The sequence below is a fragment of the Thalia democratica genome, chromosome 4 (genome assembly GCF_965202585.1).
Source record: "Thalia democratica chromosome 4, ktThaDemo2.hap1.1, whole genome shotgun sequence".
NCBI classification, from domain to species: domain Eukaryota; kingdom Metazoa; phylum Chordata; class Thaliacea; order Salpida; family Salpidae; genus Thalia; species Thalia democratica.
In genome coordinates, this window is record NC_139168.1 from 50,840,662 (window position 1) to 50,859,831 (window position 19,170).

At 27.1% G+C, this 19,170-nt stretch overlaps 1 protein-coding gene across 2 annotated transcripts; it reads right to left on the reverse strand.

Moving 5' to 3' along the window:
- Window positions 1-10,170: 10,170 nt before the first annotated feature.
- On the reverse strand, window positions 10,171-18,243 carry LOC145833830 (beta-1,4-glucuronyltransferase 1-like). Of its 2 annotated transcripts, XM_082941024.1 has the most exons (12): window positions 18,006-18,243; window positions 17,760-17,823; window positions 17,396-17,503; window positions 16,815-16,931; window positions 15,096-15,252; window positions 14,219-14,388; window positions 13,753-13,845; window positions 12,971-13,102; window positions 11,609-11,758; window positions 11,310-11,383; window positions 11,069-11,144; window positions 10,171-10,351 (listed from the first exon to the last, which is right to left on the reverse strand). In XM_082941024.1, the coding sequence occupies exons 1-11, from the start codon at window positions 18,167-18,169 to the stop codon at window positions 11,078-11,080; spliced, it is 1,296 nt and encodes a 431-aa protein (XP_082797150.1). In that variant the 5' UTR covers window positions 18,170-18,243; the 3' UTR covers window positions 10,171-10,351; window positions 11,069-11,077. The 2 variants fall into 2 exon arrangements, with proteins under 2 accessions (XP_082797150.1, XP_082797151.1); XM_082941025.1 differs by lacking the exon at window positions 17,396-17,503.
- Between the last annotated feature and the right edge of the window lie 927 nt (window positions 18,244-19,170).

A 19,170-nucleotide genomic window follows, 5' to 3' on the forward strand; every position in this document is an offset into this window, starting at 1 on the left:
CATCTGCAACAACTTAGCAAGAATTACAGATGGTTGAGTTAGAAATTGAGCGTCAAGCTAAACGTATCAAAGAGTTAAAGTTACAAAAATAAAAAAAAACTTTGTTGTCAATAAACAAAGAAGCACATGAACTTGAACTTGACATGCAAGCCAGTTGCAGAGATCCTATACAGCAGACCTGTCCTAGTAGTACTAAAATAATCAATGGGTTAGTGAATGCCAGGGGTGAATATAATCATATTGATAATAACTCAATGAGGACAACTTCCAAGCCTGACTCAAATTTCAATAACATTGTTGACTTTAACTTGCCAGGGGGTGGTTATAGGGGATTCAATTTAAGCAATAGGATCTCAGTACTTAAATCTATTATTAAGATAGATATTACCGCTAACCCTAGAGATGAAATAAGCTATTTTGAAGATATGTGCCGAAGTCTTGAAATTTTTGACTCTCAATTGCGCTACCAAATTTTGACTTCAGTCTGACCACATAAAGATATACGAAATTTTTACACTACTGTCGAGTATGGGAGACGTTGTTACAAGAGTCTTATTGATTACTTGTCAAATAGGGATGGTCAGCTTGGTAGAGTTCTTCTGCCTAGACCTGATTTCAACAATCTAAATGGCCAAGCTTTGGAACTAGAAGTCACGAAGTGGGAGGCAGAAATGAAAGACTCTAACAGTTGAAGAAAGTTTTTATACATTCACCTAGCTCCTGAACACTTAAAAGGTAAAATGAGAGAAATCTTAAGCTTAGATATAGAAAATTTTAAGCGTCGTTGTAGGGACATTTTTGATGCAAATCACCAACGTAGTATAGAGGCATCAAGAAATATTAATTACAATGTTAATAGACCAAGTCAAAGAAAAAGTAAATCTAACAATCACATGAATAGCTATAGACATATAGACCGAAAATCTGGCTACCAAAATAATGCAAACAACTATTTTGGCCATTAAGATTGTAATTTTATTCCTGATACTAGAGTCATTGGCCACCCTATAGATAATTTCCAGGGTCGGACACACCAAAACAATACCCCTGTTGTCAATGGGTATCAAGGCAGACAAAATAGCAATCACAACAATACAGGCAACAATGGGACTTTAAGTACTCTCTGTCACAGACATAGAAAGTTTGGGAATAACGCCTATGAATGCGCTGCCCCGGGGACGTGTGAAATGGCAGGTATCAGAGCTCAACGTCCAACAAAAAACGACTTCCCGTCTTCGTCGCAGTGAGAGGATCAGATGGCGGGATTAAAAGTCCTCTTACAGAGACTTTTAAACAGTCTCCCGAACGTCCATTGCGCTGGACTTTCAAATTGGTCAAAAACTCTTTTGTTGACCCTAATAATTTGCCACAAAATCTTCAGTTTGTTTCAGATTTTAATACAAATGTTTTATTTTTAATCGATTCTGGAAGTGAGATATCACTTTTACCGAAGTCTTTAACTAATGGTATTAACAAGTATTTTCTCCCTAATAGCAAGAGTATCCAAGGAATAGGCGACTCAGTAATTCACCCAGTTGGGAGTGCAGATATAGAAGTTAATGTTAGTGAACTAGGTAATTTTACACATACCTTTCGGATAACTCCAGAGTCAAGGGGTTATGGTATCATTGGACTTGATTTTCTAAAAGCGAATGAATTAGAAATACTGCCAGCCAAGTCACAATTACGCTCAGCAATTTCAGGCCGGAAGACAAAACTCCTTGTGGCTTCAGACTTTCCCAGCCCTGTAGTTGCATCAATCAACAGTGTCGAACTGTTAAACTCAGGCAAAAATTCTTTAGAAGAAAGATGTAAGGCCTTACTTGCTAAATTTCCAGAAATTACTAAGAAACCTGACTATACTGTACCACCAAAGCACAATCATTCCCTAGAGATAATAGTCGATAATTATTGTCCTAATATGACCAAGGCCAGGAGATGCGGTGGTACAAGAGAAGTAATTAAAGATCATTTCTTTGATCTATTAGAGAGAGGTGCTGTAGTCCGGGGTAGTGGGATACATGTGCTTCTCCAGTTACTTGTGTACCCAAGAAAGATAAGACTTATCGTGTCTGCATTTACTACACTATTCTAAATTCACATACACGTCCTTTATCTTATCCGCTACCTCATATAGACGAACTGTCTGAAATCATTCCAGGAGGTACATGTGTTTTCTCTACCCTGGATCTAAAAGAAGCTTATTACAGCTTGCCAATAGAAATAAGTTCTCAAAAGTATACTGCAATAATCACGCATAAAGGAGTTTTCATTCCAAAACGATGTACGTTGGGTTTGAAAAATGCCCCTACCAGATTTCAGCAGATGATGGAAAGTATTTTTATTTCTTGTCAAACTTTTACATTTATTTATCTGGATGACATATTGATTTTTTCCAAAACTGAGGAAGATCATATCTCTCATTTGAAGACAGTTTTTAAGATATTGTCTGACAATGGATTACACCTAAATACAAACAAATGCAATCTTGCTAAAACAAAACTAGATTTTTTAGGTCATTCTGTTAGCATTGAGAGACTTAATGTCTTAGACTCAAAGGTTGAGGCTAATCGGGAATACCCTATTCCCACCACACGAAGAGACCTAAAACGTTTTTTAGGTCTTGCGAATTACTATCATCGTTTTGTTCCAAAGATTGCTGAAATAACTGCACCTCTCAATGAGTTATCTGGAGGTCCAAAATCTACTAATCGTGCTAAAATTAAACTCAAAGATAGACATGTTCAAGCCTTTCAAAACACAAAAGCTATTTTAGCTATTACGACTACCTCGTCTTATGAAGATCATAACAAACCACTTATGCTATTTTCAGATGCATCTGATACCCATGTTGGCGCAGTCCTCGAGCAGGAAGGCGAGAATGGGGAGATGCGTCCTTTGGCATTTTTTTCAAAGAAATTGCCACCACTTAAGACTGTTAGGTTTCCTTTTTATAAGGAACTTCGTGCCCTTTATTTAAGCTTGAAACACTTTCAATATAAAATTCTTGGCAGGAGGTTGTTGATAAGGACAGATAACAAGGCATTGGTTGGGGCCATTAACAATAATCTAAAAGATCAGTCACCTATGGAACAACGGTACATCATGCTGATAAAAGAGTTTGATCCAGAAGTAGCACACATAGCCGGATCCAACAACACAGTTGCAGATGCTCTAAGCAGGCCACCTCAGATTACAGCCATGCATGTTAGAGCACACCAAGAGGATCCGGATTACTTGTGTAGTTCGGAATCTGAGTCTAGTGACAGTGGGCTGGACATAGATGATTTTGATAACAGTGAGCAATTAATAACTCCAGAAGTTTATGATTTGGATATTTCAAGCTCAGATGTAGAATCTGTTAGCCCTAAAACTTTGGATAGAAAGGCAATTGCAATTTTCCAAAGGAGGGAGCCAGGCCTTATTGACCAAGCACGCCTCTTAAAAAAAGAAGTCCAGTTCACAACATACGAAAACATGGCTTTCTTTATAGAAGATGGAATTAAATGTGTCATATTGCCTGAGTCGTTGCGTCTGACTGCGTACAACGCAGCCCATAACAGGCTTCACTTGGGTATTGAGAAGTCCATAGAAGCCATAGCAAGAACTTTCTGGTGGCCTAAGTTAAGGAATGACATCAGTCACTGGGTTAATAACTGCGCCACGTGTCAGCAGACGAAAGTTTCTAGACATAACAGGCCAAACATAGGTTTTTTTCCCAATAACACGCAACGTTTCCAATTTTTACATTTAGACCTTATAGGTCCATTGGATAAGTCAGTTGACTATCAATATGTTCTAATGATAAAAGATAGAGCAACTGGGTTATTGGTAACGGCTCCCATACCATATAAAACAGCAATAACTGTTAGGAATGCCTTTATAAAAAACTTGGTAGGGCATTATGGAGTACCTCAGGTTGTTCTTTCAGATAACGGCAAGGAATTTAAAAAAAAATTATTGCAAGAGGCGTGTAAACAATTGGGAATTGAGCAAAGGTTTACCTCTTCAAGAACGCCTCAGACAAATGGTTATGTTGAAAGACAGAATAGAACAATCAATGTGGCTTTTCGCTCACTTGAAGACAAAACAAATTGGGCTCTTCACCTTCCATTAATTACTTGCACCATTAACAACTCATTTATTGAAGGTTCCCCCTACACCCCGGCCCAGTATGCATTTGGATGCTCTTTAAATTTAAGTGGCCGACTCCTTTTTGATGAAGTTTATGAAATTCATCAAATCACCAGACCATCTCCTTTTGAATGTGCGGTCTTTGTAAATTTTATGGCAGATATCAGCCGCAAGTGCAAAAAATCTAAAAATGATGCACCTTTTTATCAGCCAGGCCTTTTTAATTGTAGATATATTTGGCTTAAAAAAAATAACAGAAAGAAATTAGATAAGTTGTATGAAGGACCATACAAAGTGGTAAGAAATAAATCAACAGAACATTCTTTGTACATAATAAAAAATTCCCATGTTGTGAAAGTATCAATTAGAAATACTAAAGCTTATGTTGGTCCGTTAAATCTTACTGATCAATTGGAAGGTATTAATAGTTATAATTTAAGGCCACATGGGCCAGTTAATTATGCAGAGACCCATAGTTCAGAGGAGTAGGACATGTTCAATGGTATGGTGGATTATTTTGGGTTTGGACTGTAATAATTATTTTTTTTATTTAATATTCAATATTATTAATATTTCTTTTTGAGCTATTTTATCCTTATAATTATTTAAAAAAAATTTAAACAAGTCATATGTATTTTGGGATTAAAAAAAAAAAAATTCTCTGTTTTAAATGTGCTTTGTTTTTGAGTTGATTTGTTTATCTAAATATAAACTAACTTATAACAAGATAATAAGATTTTTTTACTTTTATTTTATTTATTCTTACTTTTTTGTATCTAAGTTGAATTATTAAATACAATTATTGCTTGTCAAATTTATGACAATTTTTGAAACAAAATCCTAAATTTTGGCTTAAAGATTATTTTATTAACACAGGAGAAAAAAAAAACATATCAAAAATTAAGATTTATTCTAACGTTTTATTTTATAAAAAAACTAATTTTCTGTTTGGTTTTATTGTGTTGGGAAGTTTAAATAAATAATGAAATCCTGCTTGTGTAACTTACAGTAACCAAGCAAATTTAACAACAACTGTAAACATTGAAAAAATTCCCTAAAACACAACAAAAAAAATGAAAACTTTATTAGTTGCTGTTCTATGGAATTTATTGATTTATGTTCAGAAGTTTGACATTTTACATGACCATAATGTTATGTGAACTATATTTGATTTTATGGGTTTTGTCGCCATGATTGTTATTTTAGTTTATTTATTTTGTCGATAATCTTAGTATGACGTTATTTATACATATTTTGTTTTTTGTTACCTATGTATTCTTTTCTTTCCTTGAAGAGAGTGAGGAAGGAAAGCGGGATGTTACTGCACATCTTTACTAGCGTGTTTTTATATATTTTACTGTTTTGAGAACAATACTTCATTAGATAGGTGCATGTTTAAAAAAAAAAGAAAAGAGAGGAAGGGTAATGTAACGATACGTTATTTAATTACAATTTTCTTTTTTTTAATTGGAAACACTTTGTTGTTGGGAAAGCTAAAAACAACAACAAATGGGATGTTGACAAGTTATAGTACAAGAAGTTTGAAATTGTTGCTATAACAACAGTCATCATTCAAAGAAATGACTATTGTGAGCTTGGGGCATTGTTAGAGAGAGTAGTCTGAGTTCTGAGGAAAGAATTGGAGTGAAGTTTATTGTCTTCCAGTAGATCCACCTTTTCCTGTGTGCTAGTGACTAACTTTATTGACTTTTTTTATAAGCAAGATACTTAAATTGTTTTTAGACAAATTTAAGTATTTTCTTGAATTTTGTTAACATTGTATAAAATTTTATAACAGTTTATAAAATTTTATTGATTTTTTCATACCTGAGTTTTTTATTGTAATTTTTGTCTAATTTTAACTACTTTATTCATTTTAAGTTTTTTATATTTTGTTACAAATTGGTTTACTATTAAGTTTTTAGTATATAAATTTATCCCAACTGCTTTGTATTTTATATTATTAAATAGTTTTTGTTAAAGTAAATTTAAACTATGTCACGGGTCAGTTCAAATCCAGAGTGTCTTCCAGACACTAGGATTCAAACTCGGGCTAAGAGTGCTCGCATTCAGAGCCGAAGACCTCTTAGCCATGAGTCAACCATTGACCCCCCTACCCTTCTAAACAAACCCTTGGAAGTTGGCATACCAACTTCCTATGGTTTCATATCCAATCATTTTCCTTCTGAAGTGTTTCCAAGTCAACTCAATTCTAACCTGGTCAATACTAGTCCAATCAACTTCTATTCAATTTATTTTAGATAGTTTTTGTCTCATTCAAACATATTTTTTTTTGTCCATCTATTACGAACATTTAAATTCATATCCCTTTTCCAATTACATAAATTATTTTCCTAGTTTAAATCTCCTAAATAAGTTTAGTCACAATTAACGCAAAATCTGTCTATTTCAACTCGACTCATTTACATGCATCAATGCTATTTCATTCAAATGTTGTACAAACTATTACTTATTCAACAAATTTTAATACAACGTTTTGTTGCCATAAGTTACATCTATTTTAATTCGGTAAGTTTTTTATTTGTTTATACTTATCCTATTTTTTAATAAACTTTTATGCAGAAATCAAATACTTTTAGAACTACATAAATTCAAAAAATTAATTTTGTTTAACTTCTTTTTAGCTATGCTATACGTATTTTCCTTTTTTTAATTCATTAACATATTGATAATTTTTTATGCCAGTAATATCAGCACCTTTTACTAATCAACATCTTGTTACAAATTTAAATAAAACAAAAAAGTATCTAGATCTTATTAAAATATGCAACGCAACTAATTTATTCACCTTAATTTTTATTTAAATAAAAAATTTACTTAAAACTGTGTTTGATATATCATAGATACTACTGAAACATCTAAGAATAATAGTTTTTTGTTCGTTCTTTCTACAAACTATTACCTGTAAAGCAAAGCTATATTACCCGCGACGTTTTTTAATAATAAATCGACTTATTCTAAACAACTGAATCGAAACCTTTTATAAGAAGAATACATAAATATAATTATATTGAGAACAAATAACTATCGGGGCTTGACGAAACTCCTCTTATTTTTATTTAAAAACTTTTATGCATTTTCGTATAACTCAAGCACAAAAAAAAAATATTGAAGTCGAAAGCCTTTTATAAGTAATGTAGCTCATTGCCAGAAGTTCCTTTCCTACCCATGAAATACATAATTTGGTTTTTTAAAGTTGATACAATGATCACATTTAAATTCTAATTTGAAAGTAGTTACAACTATATTTTTATTCAGAAAAACTTACACTGAATGATTTTTAATTAATCAATGTATATTATTAATTAATTGAAGCTTAATAAAATTTAGTTAAAAGATTAAAATAATCAATTCTTAAAGTAAAAATTTAAAATTATGTTATTTTAAGTGATTAAGTTTCAAACTTTCAAGTTTTAAATTATAAAGTTTAAGTTGTTGGAGTAAAAAGTTTTCGATTTTTAAATAATCAATTGAAATAAATGATCAGCTCTCAGAAAACCTGGAAAAAATATTTAGTTTCTGAAGTTTGTTTTTTTTACAAAGTGCTTATAAAAAGCCATTTTGTAAAGTATATTGAGGATTATACATATTTGTTTTGCTGTCGGTTTGTTAAATAATAAGTATTTTCTAAACTAAATAAATAGTGTTCTTTATTTATAGCTCAACATAATTTAGGTAGAAATAGTGTTTAGCTAAATAACCGAAAGATCTTTTTATAAAACTATATCCTGTAATCATGTTCTTGAGCTTCGATTTCTTTATTGTGATAAATAAACTTATTAAGTTACTAGTGGGAAATTATAAAAAAGAGTTTGGGAAAAAGAGTTAGAAAATAAAAGTTTACTAATAGTCTAAGTTTAATAAAAACTGAATTGCCACAATCTAAACAGAATCAAAATCATTAATACCTAACTAACATACTTAGTAAGTATTATCCTTAAGTAAAAATTAATTATCTTTATACTAAATAATATGAAATAATATCCCTATTGTAACCTATATATATTTTATTTGTTAAATTTTTATTCTAGTAGAAAACAACTCACATTAACCTAGAACCTTTCGAGAAGACCGTTGTCTTTTGAGTCATTTGGCAGTTCTACCCATAGTTTACTACTCAAAAAGCTAGAGATTATGACCATGTTTATTATATAAAAGTTATGTAAATGTAAAAGAACAAAAAGTCTTTTTAGAATATCTTGTTATGTTTTTGTGTACTTGATCTATATTCGAAAAACATGACTTGATATTATATGGTAAAAGTTCATGTTTAAGTTTATATATAAGAACTTGTACTTCAAAACTAAACAAATTTTTAACAACTAATGTTCTTTTTATTGTTCTTAGGTTTCTTTTTTTTTTACCATATATTTTGCAATAAATACACCTAAGTGCTTAATTTATTAGTACAATGACTTCACTTGTTTTAGTTTTTTTTTGTAATTCCTCAGCACAACAATCCGTATCTAACTCCTTGAAAATGAATAAAATACTAAATACAAAGGTTTGTCTTTTAAGTATTTTGCTTTGTATACCATATAAACTATTTTGATAATATATTTTTAATTCTTTCTAAATGTTCTTTATTTATAAAATAATTAGTTTTTTTTACACCTAAATATTTACAACTATGTACTTACTTGTTTTTTATTTACTTTGCAGATTATAAAATAAATTAAATAGATAGCAAAACTATGCAAGTAAAATATATGTTTTATTTTCTCCCCCTAACTAGTTATTGCCTTCCAACAACCAAAATTGCCAACTTTTGAAAGACCCTATGTAGATAAACCATAAAACATATTTTTTTTTTTTTTTACTAATACATATTATGCTACAACTAACATTAACAATAGACAAATAAAAAACATTTTGTTTTTTTCTAAAGTTTCGTTAAGTAATTTTTGACTCACAATTTTCTTTTCCCTGAAATCAATGATTCAAAAACTACTTGACTAAATGTTTTTTGTTTGACTATTGTTAATGTTTGTTGTTAAATTAAAAGTTAGTAACTAATATTAGCTTACTATCTTTTAATTTAAAGTACTACCAATTTTCCTGGTAAATAGCTGAGTTTTAAAATGATAATGATATGAGTCATTAGTCCTCTTCTTTTTTTAATTTACATCAACGATATTACTTTCACATTCAAAGCGAAATAAGTCTGTTTGCAGATGACGCAAAAGGAAATGATAAAAAAATAAAATGCACAAATAATTTTAATAACAGTCAGTGACAAAGTTATTTTTTCTGCAGAACAATAAATATGTGGAATAGGTTACCGCACGATGTGGTCTCCTGTGGGAGGGTGGAGCATTTTCGATTAAAACTAAAAAAAAAAAAGATTTAAATAATATAAACACAAGTAAAATACAGTGATTATCGATTAAAAATTCATTTTAAAGTATTAGCATCACTAAGTATAATTTTTCTTCCCTACGCCTTCCCCTTACAGATTACAGATTATAAGTTGTTATATATAATTTTTGTAAATGTGTAGCCTTTTATAGCCAATGCATAAGTTTTTATATGAGAATTTATTTCGTTTTGTTTTTTTGTGCATACTAAGTTATAACTGATCATACAGGACTATTTGTTTGTAATTTTTTACTATGTTTAGTTTTTTTATTTTCATTGAATGTAGTTTGTTTGTTTCTTTTTTCGTGCGTATTGTTTAAGCGGCTCAGGTTTTAATGCCCAAGTCCATCTTCGCACAATAAACTACAATAATAGTAATAATGTTAGTCATAAACTAGTAAGTAGATTTCAAATTAGTAGCTAAATACTAGTTATTTTTATAATTGGATAGTTCTACCCTTTTGTAAAGTATTGCTGTAACTCTTTTGTAGCAAATTAATCAAAAGTTTATCATTTCTAATCTTAAATATAAAGTTTACCAACTTTTTTTTTATATTACTCGAAATTTATTTCAGTAATTTTTTGTAATACTGACCTCATAATTTAATTTTAAGTCAATATACTTTGACTATTTTAAGGAAATTTAAAGAACTCAAGCTATCATAATAATGTTTTATTGGAAAATATAAAAACTAGCTACCACAGTAGGTTTAAAAATAAGTATTTTATCACATAGTTTGCTGTATAGTAATCATAGTAAACACTGAAATTGAATAAAAAAATCTTTGCATCCCAAGCTCAGAACTTCCCGGAAATTTAGGCAATTTTCAAAACTTTTCTGTAATATTTTATATAATGTAAATTTTATGTAAGTTTTAAAACTTCGTTTAAATATGCCTAAGACGTCTTTTTTGCTCTACACCAGAAACTCCGTAATATTTAGTGTAAATTTTGAAAACTTTCAATTTATCTAGAGTAAGTTTCAAAATGAGTTTTAAGCGACCCTACATGAGTTTTGTGCACCTTAAAATTACCGTACAACCCAATTTAAATTTTGTACACACTAGTGTGCATGGGTGCATCCCATGAAGACAACTGATTTTAAAAAAAAGTGTTTTTGTACAAAAAAAAAATTAGATTAAAAATTATTTGCAAACTATTTTTTTAAATAAAACCTTCACAAGTTATAGTTTTACTTACTTACTTAGCCTTTCATTATAAAGTTATTTTGACATAAAAAAGTATAGAAGCTCAAGCAATTTTCAATACTAAAACAAATGATTGAAACAGGGTAATCTTTTTAGTATGTTATAAGTAAAGTTGGATTTTTTAAATTAAAAACTTAAGTAATAAATAAAATATATAAAAAATATTTAAAATATTTAAAATAACAGATTGATTAATATATAATTTTTTTTTTTATAAAATAACAGAAATCTTTTGTATATACTTGAATATATACAAGCTTTAAATACTATAAAACTAAAAAACAAGACATTTTATTTTTGAAATGGAACTTCATCAAAATATATTTGTTAAAACGAGTTTAAATCACTTCTAGTTGTTATCCGACTCCAAAAGGTCTGTTGAATCTAGATATAATTCTACTTTTTCCATTTTGTGGCATTTTTCTATAAAGAATAAACTTTGTAAAAATTTTCAACAACTAAGTACATTATTTTTACTGCTATAAAATAAAAAAAAACATTCTTTTTAATTGTGTTAGAAATATGATCAAAATAATCGTTTAAAATTTTATCGAGATTAAACTAAATTAATTGATATTTAAAACAAACCTTATACTGTTTTCATTAAATTTTTCTAAAGGTGAACATGTACGATTAGTATTGTACTTTTTTAAAAGTTCATCCTGCAAATTAAAAATTGATAACTACAAAAGTATTTTGTATTTTATTTACATTATTTTAAAAATAATTTTAAATTTAGTTAATAGTCAATTTAATTTAAAAACTAATTGTAAGTATACAAACATTAAAAAATAATTAATTCAAGAAGCAACAACAATAAATAAAAAACGCTCTTTAATAATTTTCTTAAATTAAAATAAACTTTAAGATACTGTTAAATAAAAAACCTTAAACTGATAATTGAATAAAAGCCAATTTTGCGCGTTATCAACATCCTTATTAGCATAAAACTTTCCTAAAAATTTCCAGCCCCGGTGAGTAAGAAATGCATTGTCGAACACAAAAAACTTATATCCAGCAACATGCATTTCACATACCTGATTAATTTTCACTTATCTTTAGCTACTTATATAAACTACAAAGTTAATTTAACTTCATTTAATAAATTTCATTATAGTTTTTATAACAATAATTCAAAAAATTCAATAATGTGAAATTAGTGTCATTGAACAGATTTTTTTTTAGAAATTAAGATTGTTTAAATAGTTTTTGTCAAAAATACTAAAATGCAGTTTTAAAATGTTGTCTAAATTTACTGTAAAGTTTTCTTTGTATAAACTATTTCTAAAAGCGTTTTTTATAGGTATAGTTTTAAAATAAGTTATTTTTCAAATTATAAAGTATGAAACTAACGATTTTAAAACTTACTTTTAGTATTTTTGACAAACATATTCCAAACAGTCTTTAATTTCAAAAAAAAAATATGTTCATTAAAAGTTTTGAAAAAATTTTACACGTTAGCAGTACTTTAGCAGAAATACGTATTAAAACTTTGTATATTTATAAACATCTATTTCTGTACGCAAACACTTTCTTGACTGACGAAAATATGAACAGCTATATAGAGCCATATAACTACTAAGTTATGCATAAGTTGTAAATAAGATTTCTCTGTAGAGCTGTTCATATTGTTTAAGTGTCAAAAATGCACGAGATTCACTTTTGCACGAGAGTCACTTTTGCACTAACTCTATTAAATTTTACTTTAAATATATTTCAAATTTAGTATTTTTTTTATTAAAACTAGTTTAAAATTAGCTTTATGTTTATACTATAGTTTTTTTATTTAAAAAATTAATTGTAAAAGTTAAGTCCATGCAAAAATGAAGCCGTACAAATCTGACGACTCGTGCAAAACAGACTGGTCCCCATTCATACTTTATGGTCAGCGAAACGTCTAATATTATAGGCTAAGATTATATGGGTATCTGTAAAATACTGTATTATAAAAGTTAAAAACATTGAAGTTTCTTTAAAATTAAATTGTTTTGTTTACTTTATGCATATTTTTTAAACAATGTCATACCTAGTAGTTGTAAATATTTCAATAATTTATCCTTTGAGTTTTCAAAAAATAATAAATTTATTCGATTAATTTTTTTAGCATTACAAAGTCAAAAATTAAAATAATGTTGACCAAAAACACTATTGGTACATTTTTATATTTGTGCTAGTAATTTAAATTTGTTTTACTTTAACTTTTATGATAGTAATTTTTTTTTTGTGAATAATATTAATTGAAAAAACACTTGTTGAATTCTGTCAAAGCCGTATTGCTTAAATCTTTCATCAAACATGGGAACATTGTGTTTTGCAACATAAAATGGTTCCCAGCTTTTGTCCCAATCAGCTTCAAAAGCTACATCAAGATCGTTTGAACGCTAAATGTTAAACTTTAATTATTGAATAATATACATAAATTAGATAAAACTAGTTTACTATAGCTTCAAAAAGAAAACAATACAAGCCGTTCTCGTAACATTTTTTTTTAATTTTTCAATAAGAAATACTGTGATGTTTTTCAAAAAAACAAAGTCTACTTTTCTATTAATTCTTTTCTATGGAAACATGAAATAATTATAACTACATTAAACTATCGTGCTAGAAAAATATATTATTAGTTTTTTTATTTTTTTTAAACGTAAAAAACCAAGGTAAAACACAACAAAGAGCTTTATTAGTGTTAAGTTAACTAAGGTTTTTTAAAGACAATTTTTTGATAACAAATATATTTAAAAACTTCATGTTTAACTTCAAATATTTTTTGATATCTTAATAGAACTTTAATTTGAATTTTTTTTTTCATAAAAATATATTATAAAAAAATAAAATGGTGTTTAATCATTACTGTGTATTTAAAGAAAAAACTGAAAGAAGCTAATGTTGAATTGAGATCTAAAAATAATATTAAGTGAATGTAAGACTAAGACTTAAAGTTTATTTCATAAACTTTAAAAAATTATATTTAAAAAGATGTTTTAAGCTCAATCAAGTAAATATACTTAATAAAATATTATATAAAAGCTTATACTTGAGGAAATTTTTTCCACCTATCAATATCTTCTGCCTTATGGCACCACCAACATGTTTCATTGTGAAAAGGACGAACAATCCCTTCTTCTAACTGTAACCGTTTATAACATTTGACCAATACTATTTTAATTTAAAATTACACCAACAGGTGCTTTAAAATTCGAGAACTTTTTTTTTTAATGTGCTTAATAACTTTTTTACTTATAAGTTGACAACACTTAGTTCAAAATTATATTTGTAAAGTTTTTAAACATATATTTAGGTCTAAACTAATAAAGCATTTTGAAAGTAATGAAAACATACTAATAGTTTAGTTACTAAACTATTAGTATGTGTAAAACTTTTTATCGTGAACGGGATTACTTTTCTTTATTTTTATTTTTCAAAATCTAGTACAATTTCTTTAAAATTGTTTCTATCAAACATAATTAGATTGAACTATATTGACTATCAAAAATTCAAACTTTTTCCAAAAGTTCTTGTTTGTTATTTGGTACTTCACCATCTTTCTTGATTTCAAACACAGGAACAACAAATGCAGACAATTTTTTTTCTGAGTTTTCAAAAAGCATCTTTTTGTTAGCAAATTCTAAAAACTTCTCACGTAAACCATTTGCCGGAACAATATCTATATCTGTTTGTTGTTTTATAAATTTCGTAAACTTTAGTAGCTAAAAGTATACTTGAATAAAAATACGTTTTATTAACAACAACTTAAACCAAAAAGTGTATTAAACTAAAGAAATATTTTTATATGGAATAGAAAATGTGTTAATGTAAAAATTTTGTAAATATACCTTTATCTGTACTTTTTTTAAAAACAAGTCAGTTCACAAAAATAATTAATAAAGATATACTCTGTATATTAACGTTTTTTTTATAAGCTTCAGTTTTTATAAGTTGCATGTTTTGATTGTACGGTATGCCTTATATAAAAAGCATATTGAATTGTTTCTACCTCCTCTTAAACGACTGATAAACAAGCGTCGTAAAACAATAAAGGTTTACATAATGAAATGTTTAATTTATGTTCTTTCATGAATATTATAAAAATTAATCTATGTTTCTTTAAGAAAGTTATGTAAAACTTATTTAATGTTATTTAATTTTTAGTTGTTAAACTACCTTTTTTTAGTATTATAGTTATTTTTTCGTTATAAAAGTACGGAAATAAGTAATTTTATTAAAAATAAATATAAATATCGAAACAATAGCTGTATAACTAAACATTAAAAAAATATTCTAAGAAGGTTTGAGTCTTTAAAACATTTATATAATTTTTATGTTTTAAAAGCTTATCAAAACGACTTATTTAGCATTAAAAACTTTTTATATACTTACCGATAAGGAATAAATATTTAGTCATAACTCCAGTTCTAGCACTATTTCTTAGTACGTTATGCGGAAAACTTAGGTCACCCACCATGTAATTTTCATAACCGTATTTTTGCAACATTTCTACAACTTCATCACAAGAAAACATCAACCAACTTCTTTTCTAAAAAGTTTATTTTTAAGCATAGTTGGTATAATGACCTCAAACATTAGTCAAAATAGTATTTCTTTTTATTTCAATATATGTCATAATTCTTAGTTTGTTACAACTCTTATGTTAAGTAGTAAGTTAACAATCATTTTTGTTCTTACTTTCTGAAATATTATCTTTATTTGAGGTTTGTAATTGATAATAAGCTGGATGCTGAAAAACTTAACTTTTAAAAAGTTTACAAAATTTAATTTGAATGAGCTAATCTATTAGTAATGTACAGTCAGTCTTAAAATGAAGTTTTTTTAATATATGGAAGTTGATCAATTGTTGGGTAAAATATTATAATGATATTATAACAAAAATAAGTATTAAAATAACAAAAAAAAAACTAAAGTAAAATGGATATAATAATTTTGTGATATTTTAAAATACATTACAGTAACCTCTCGCATCTTTATGCACTCTCGTTTAGTTACGCATTTTAGAATTCTAAAAACTTCAAAAAATAAAAATTTTAGTTTTTTTTAATATTGCACAAGTTAGGTTTTTTGTATATTTTTAATTTAAAATATGTTGTTAAATGCTATCTCACCTCTCTATATCTTTAGACAGAGTAAACTTATGTTCCTTGACTAATTGATAAACATTTAGATTAATTATGTTAGCAATGAGAGATTAAATAAAAATTCTGAAAGAAATATGACTGTGTTAAATAATTAAAGTATAATAAAATTATGAGAGTTAAAAACACAAAAAAATAATACAGCACTCTTGCATTATATATGAATAAAGCAACAAAAATTTTAATATAGACACCACACCATTTTTTAATTGTAACCAAATGCTTTATTATAAATTGAATTTGCTAAGTAGAATAGAATATGAATGTTAAGTATCAAATAAGTGACATTTAAATATAGATAGAGATAAAATCTACTTATTATTTTAGATATATTTTTATCCTATTTTTTAGTATATGTATAGTTTTATCTTTTGTTTTCATATTTATAAATAAAGTAAACAAATTGTTAAAAGTGGTAAAGTTCCCAGTCTGCTTTTAACTAGAAGCAATATCAAAAAACAGCCATTATAGTAAGTATATTTGGTACCTCTCGTATCTTTACAATCTCTCGCATCTTTACGCACTTTTTCTGTGGACTTAATGTGCGTATATAAGCGAGAGGTTACTGTACATAGATTTTTGCTTATAAGAATTCAGCTAAGTAGTATGGACACTGTATAATAAATATATTTTTGATTCAAAATACTGATTTTATCGCTTTATCTAAAGTTTTTCGAAGTTAAATAAAATTTACTGTACATACTATTGTGATTGCATTAAGAAAGACTTTTTTCTAGTTGAATTATTAATCTTGATATATTTTAAATTCGACAGGTAACTTGCTAATTGCGTGCAGTTTTTTGATTTGTTTCTGTCATTTTAAAGTATTAAATGAAGCTGTAAGTAGATAAAGTCTTTATTTGAAATTTATTTTGCAGAAGTCGAATTTTTTAATACAAACTATATAATTTTTTGATTTAAGTGTAGTATTAGTTTTTTTAAAACTAACCTTCGAAATATCTGCTCGATGAACAGCAGGGTATACGAGATGAAATGTAACATAATAGCCTATTTTAGGATAACACCTTTTTAAAACAGTTATAGCATCAGAAGCAACACTTGCGTCCTTAAAAAAAATTATCTAAGTTAAGTTGTTATGTATAATTTAAAGTTGGTGAGTCGCTTTTTAACAAACAAAATTTACTGTTTAAAATTCAAATTTCAGTTTTTTGTATGCTAGTAAGTCTTAACTTCATAACAAATTTAACCTAAACAATTTACTTAAGTCCTCAAAGTTTTACTTGTCGAATACTTAATTGGTTGTACTAATTTGTACCTTAAGCTTGTTCTTAATTTTATAAATAAAACTAAATAGATCAAAAGCAAACTATTGGAATGCATAATCACATATTTGTTATCACTAATAATATGATTTCATAAAGATTTTTTTTTTACCGTTTTACTTTTTTACTGTGTTGTTGTTAAACGAATTAACAACAAAACCTATTCAAACAAAAGTTTCCTATAAAAACAATAGTATATATTAGGCCAAATGAAAAAGTTTGTTCTGACTATATTTGCAATACTAACCAAGTTAGGAGCAAATATAGAACAGCTAATTGGTCCGTTCCAAACTTTTACTAGGTCTACTAAGTGATGTAGATGATTTATTGAACATTGTGTTACTAGAGTTATATCCTTAAAACAAATTAGTATTTTTTCATTCAATGGTGTAAAAAACAATTCATAATTCTATTACAAGTTCACTATAAAAATTTTAAAACCTTGTAGCATTTTAATAATTAACAGGTGTTTTATTTTTTTACTGACATCCTAAAACAAAATACAAATAACAATTTGATTAAAAAGTATGTTTACATAAAAAAAAGTTAACAAAAAAGTAAGTAGAAAAAAGATAAGTTTTAAATAATTAAAAATTTAAGCTTACGCTTACATTATGACTAAACTTCTTCTCTAATCCATTAAATCTATAGAACCGAATAATCTTGTATTGTCCACTGAAAATAAACGTTTGAAATTTATGTATACATTCTTAATGAATCATAACGTAAGTTTATGTAAACTACTATACAGGGATTTCTTTTTAATCTTATAGTGCCATAAAATCAGGCGATTGAATAAAAAGTTTAAAGCTATTTACTACCATACCATAATATTCATTAAAAAAATAGCTTTGTACCTATAGTCCAATGTTTCTCCTGTTAAAGTGCGTTTTATTTGCAAAGATGAAGTTCTAACTGATTTTAAAAAGTCCTCTTTTATTAAAATTTTTATAAATGAAAAAAATAAAAGCCAAGAGCCTACTTCAACTACAAGTTTGTACTTTCTTTTAAACCAATACATAACACTAACTCATTTGTTTTAAAACTTAAGTAATAACATAAATAAGCTAGAACTTTTGTACAAAACAATTTTAGTGTAGTAGTATTAGTTCAAGCAAAAGAAATGAGTATACAACATGAGTTCTAGAATTATGCCTAAGGCATAAGTTAAAAGTAAATGTTTAAATTTTATTTCTAACTTTTCAAAAACAAATCAATACTAGTAACAATAAATATAAATAAAATAATTAAACAAAACAGTAGTATTGATTTACTCGAATGCTGAAATTAAGAAAAGTCAATAAAAATAATTCAAGTAATGTGATTAAAAACTAAACTCGTAAACCAGTATAATAATTAGCTAAAAAACTAAAACAAAATGAACAAAATTATTTTTCCAAGTAAAGTTTTTTGAGCATGTTCGCAATTAAAAACTATTAGAATATTTAAATATTACACATGTTGTTTTGTTACAAATAAACTAAACAAAGTTTGATAAATTTTCTATTTTAAAGTCTACTTTATGTTCAAATATTTTATTTGCTAATAAAAAGACACAATATAATCAAAAATTAATAGTTTATAAAGAAGCTTTACTTAGTAGAAAAAATTATTTAATTCAGACTTTCTGCAAGTTTTCTAAGTACGTACAATTTTATAAAAAAAAACTGGTCCCTAAACAAATTCTATTTTTTAATATAGTTTTAAATGAATTAAAACAGTGTACTTTAAAACAAATTAAACTCAAGCAGAAATATGATTACCATGTTTAGAACTACGTATTAAAAAAAAAATTAAATAAATTTGTTCTGATTTTACTGTGAATTAATTGATTGTATTCAAAATTCTCTAATATATTCCCATGTCTAACAAGCGGGTAATATTTCTCAAAATCTTACTAGTATATATTTTACTGTGCACATAAAGTTTAACCAAAAACTAAAACTTAAATTGGTATTCAGTTAAATCAGTGTTAAATTGAACACTACTTTTTTGTTATTTCTAATTGATTTTAAAAACACT

Bases quoted from the DNA above. Each gene is read 5' to 3' on its own strand.
- LOC145833830 (XM_082941024.1), bottom strand. From the start codon at position 18,169: ATGTATTGGTTTAAAAGAAAGTACAAACTTGTAGTTGAAGTAGGCTCT. The intron at 15,253-16,814 runs GTTAGTTTTAAA...TAAACTTTTTAG, and splicing joins ATCGAGCAGATATTTCGAAG to AAAAGAAGTTGGTTGATGTT. The intron at 14,389-15,095 runs GTAAGTATATAA...AACAACAAACAG, and splicing joins TAAATATTTATTCCTTATCG to ATATAGATATTGTTCCGGCA.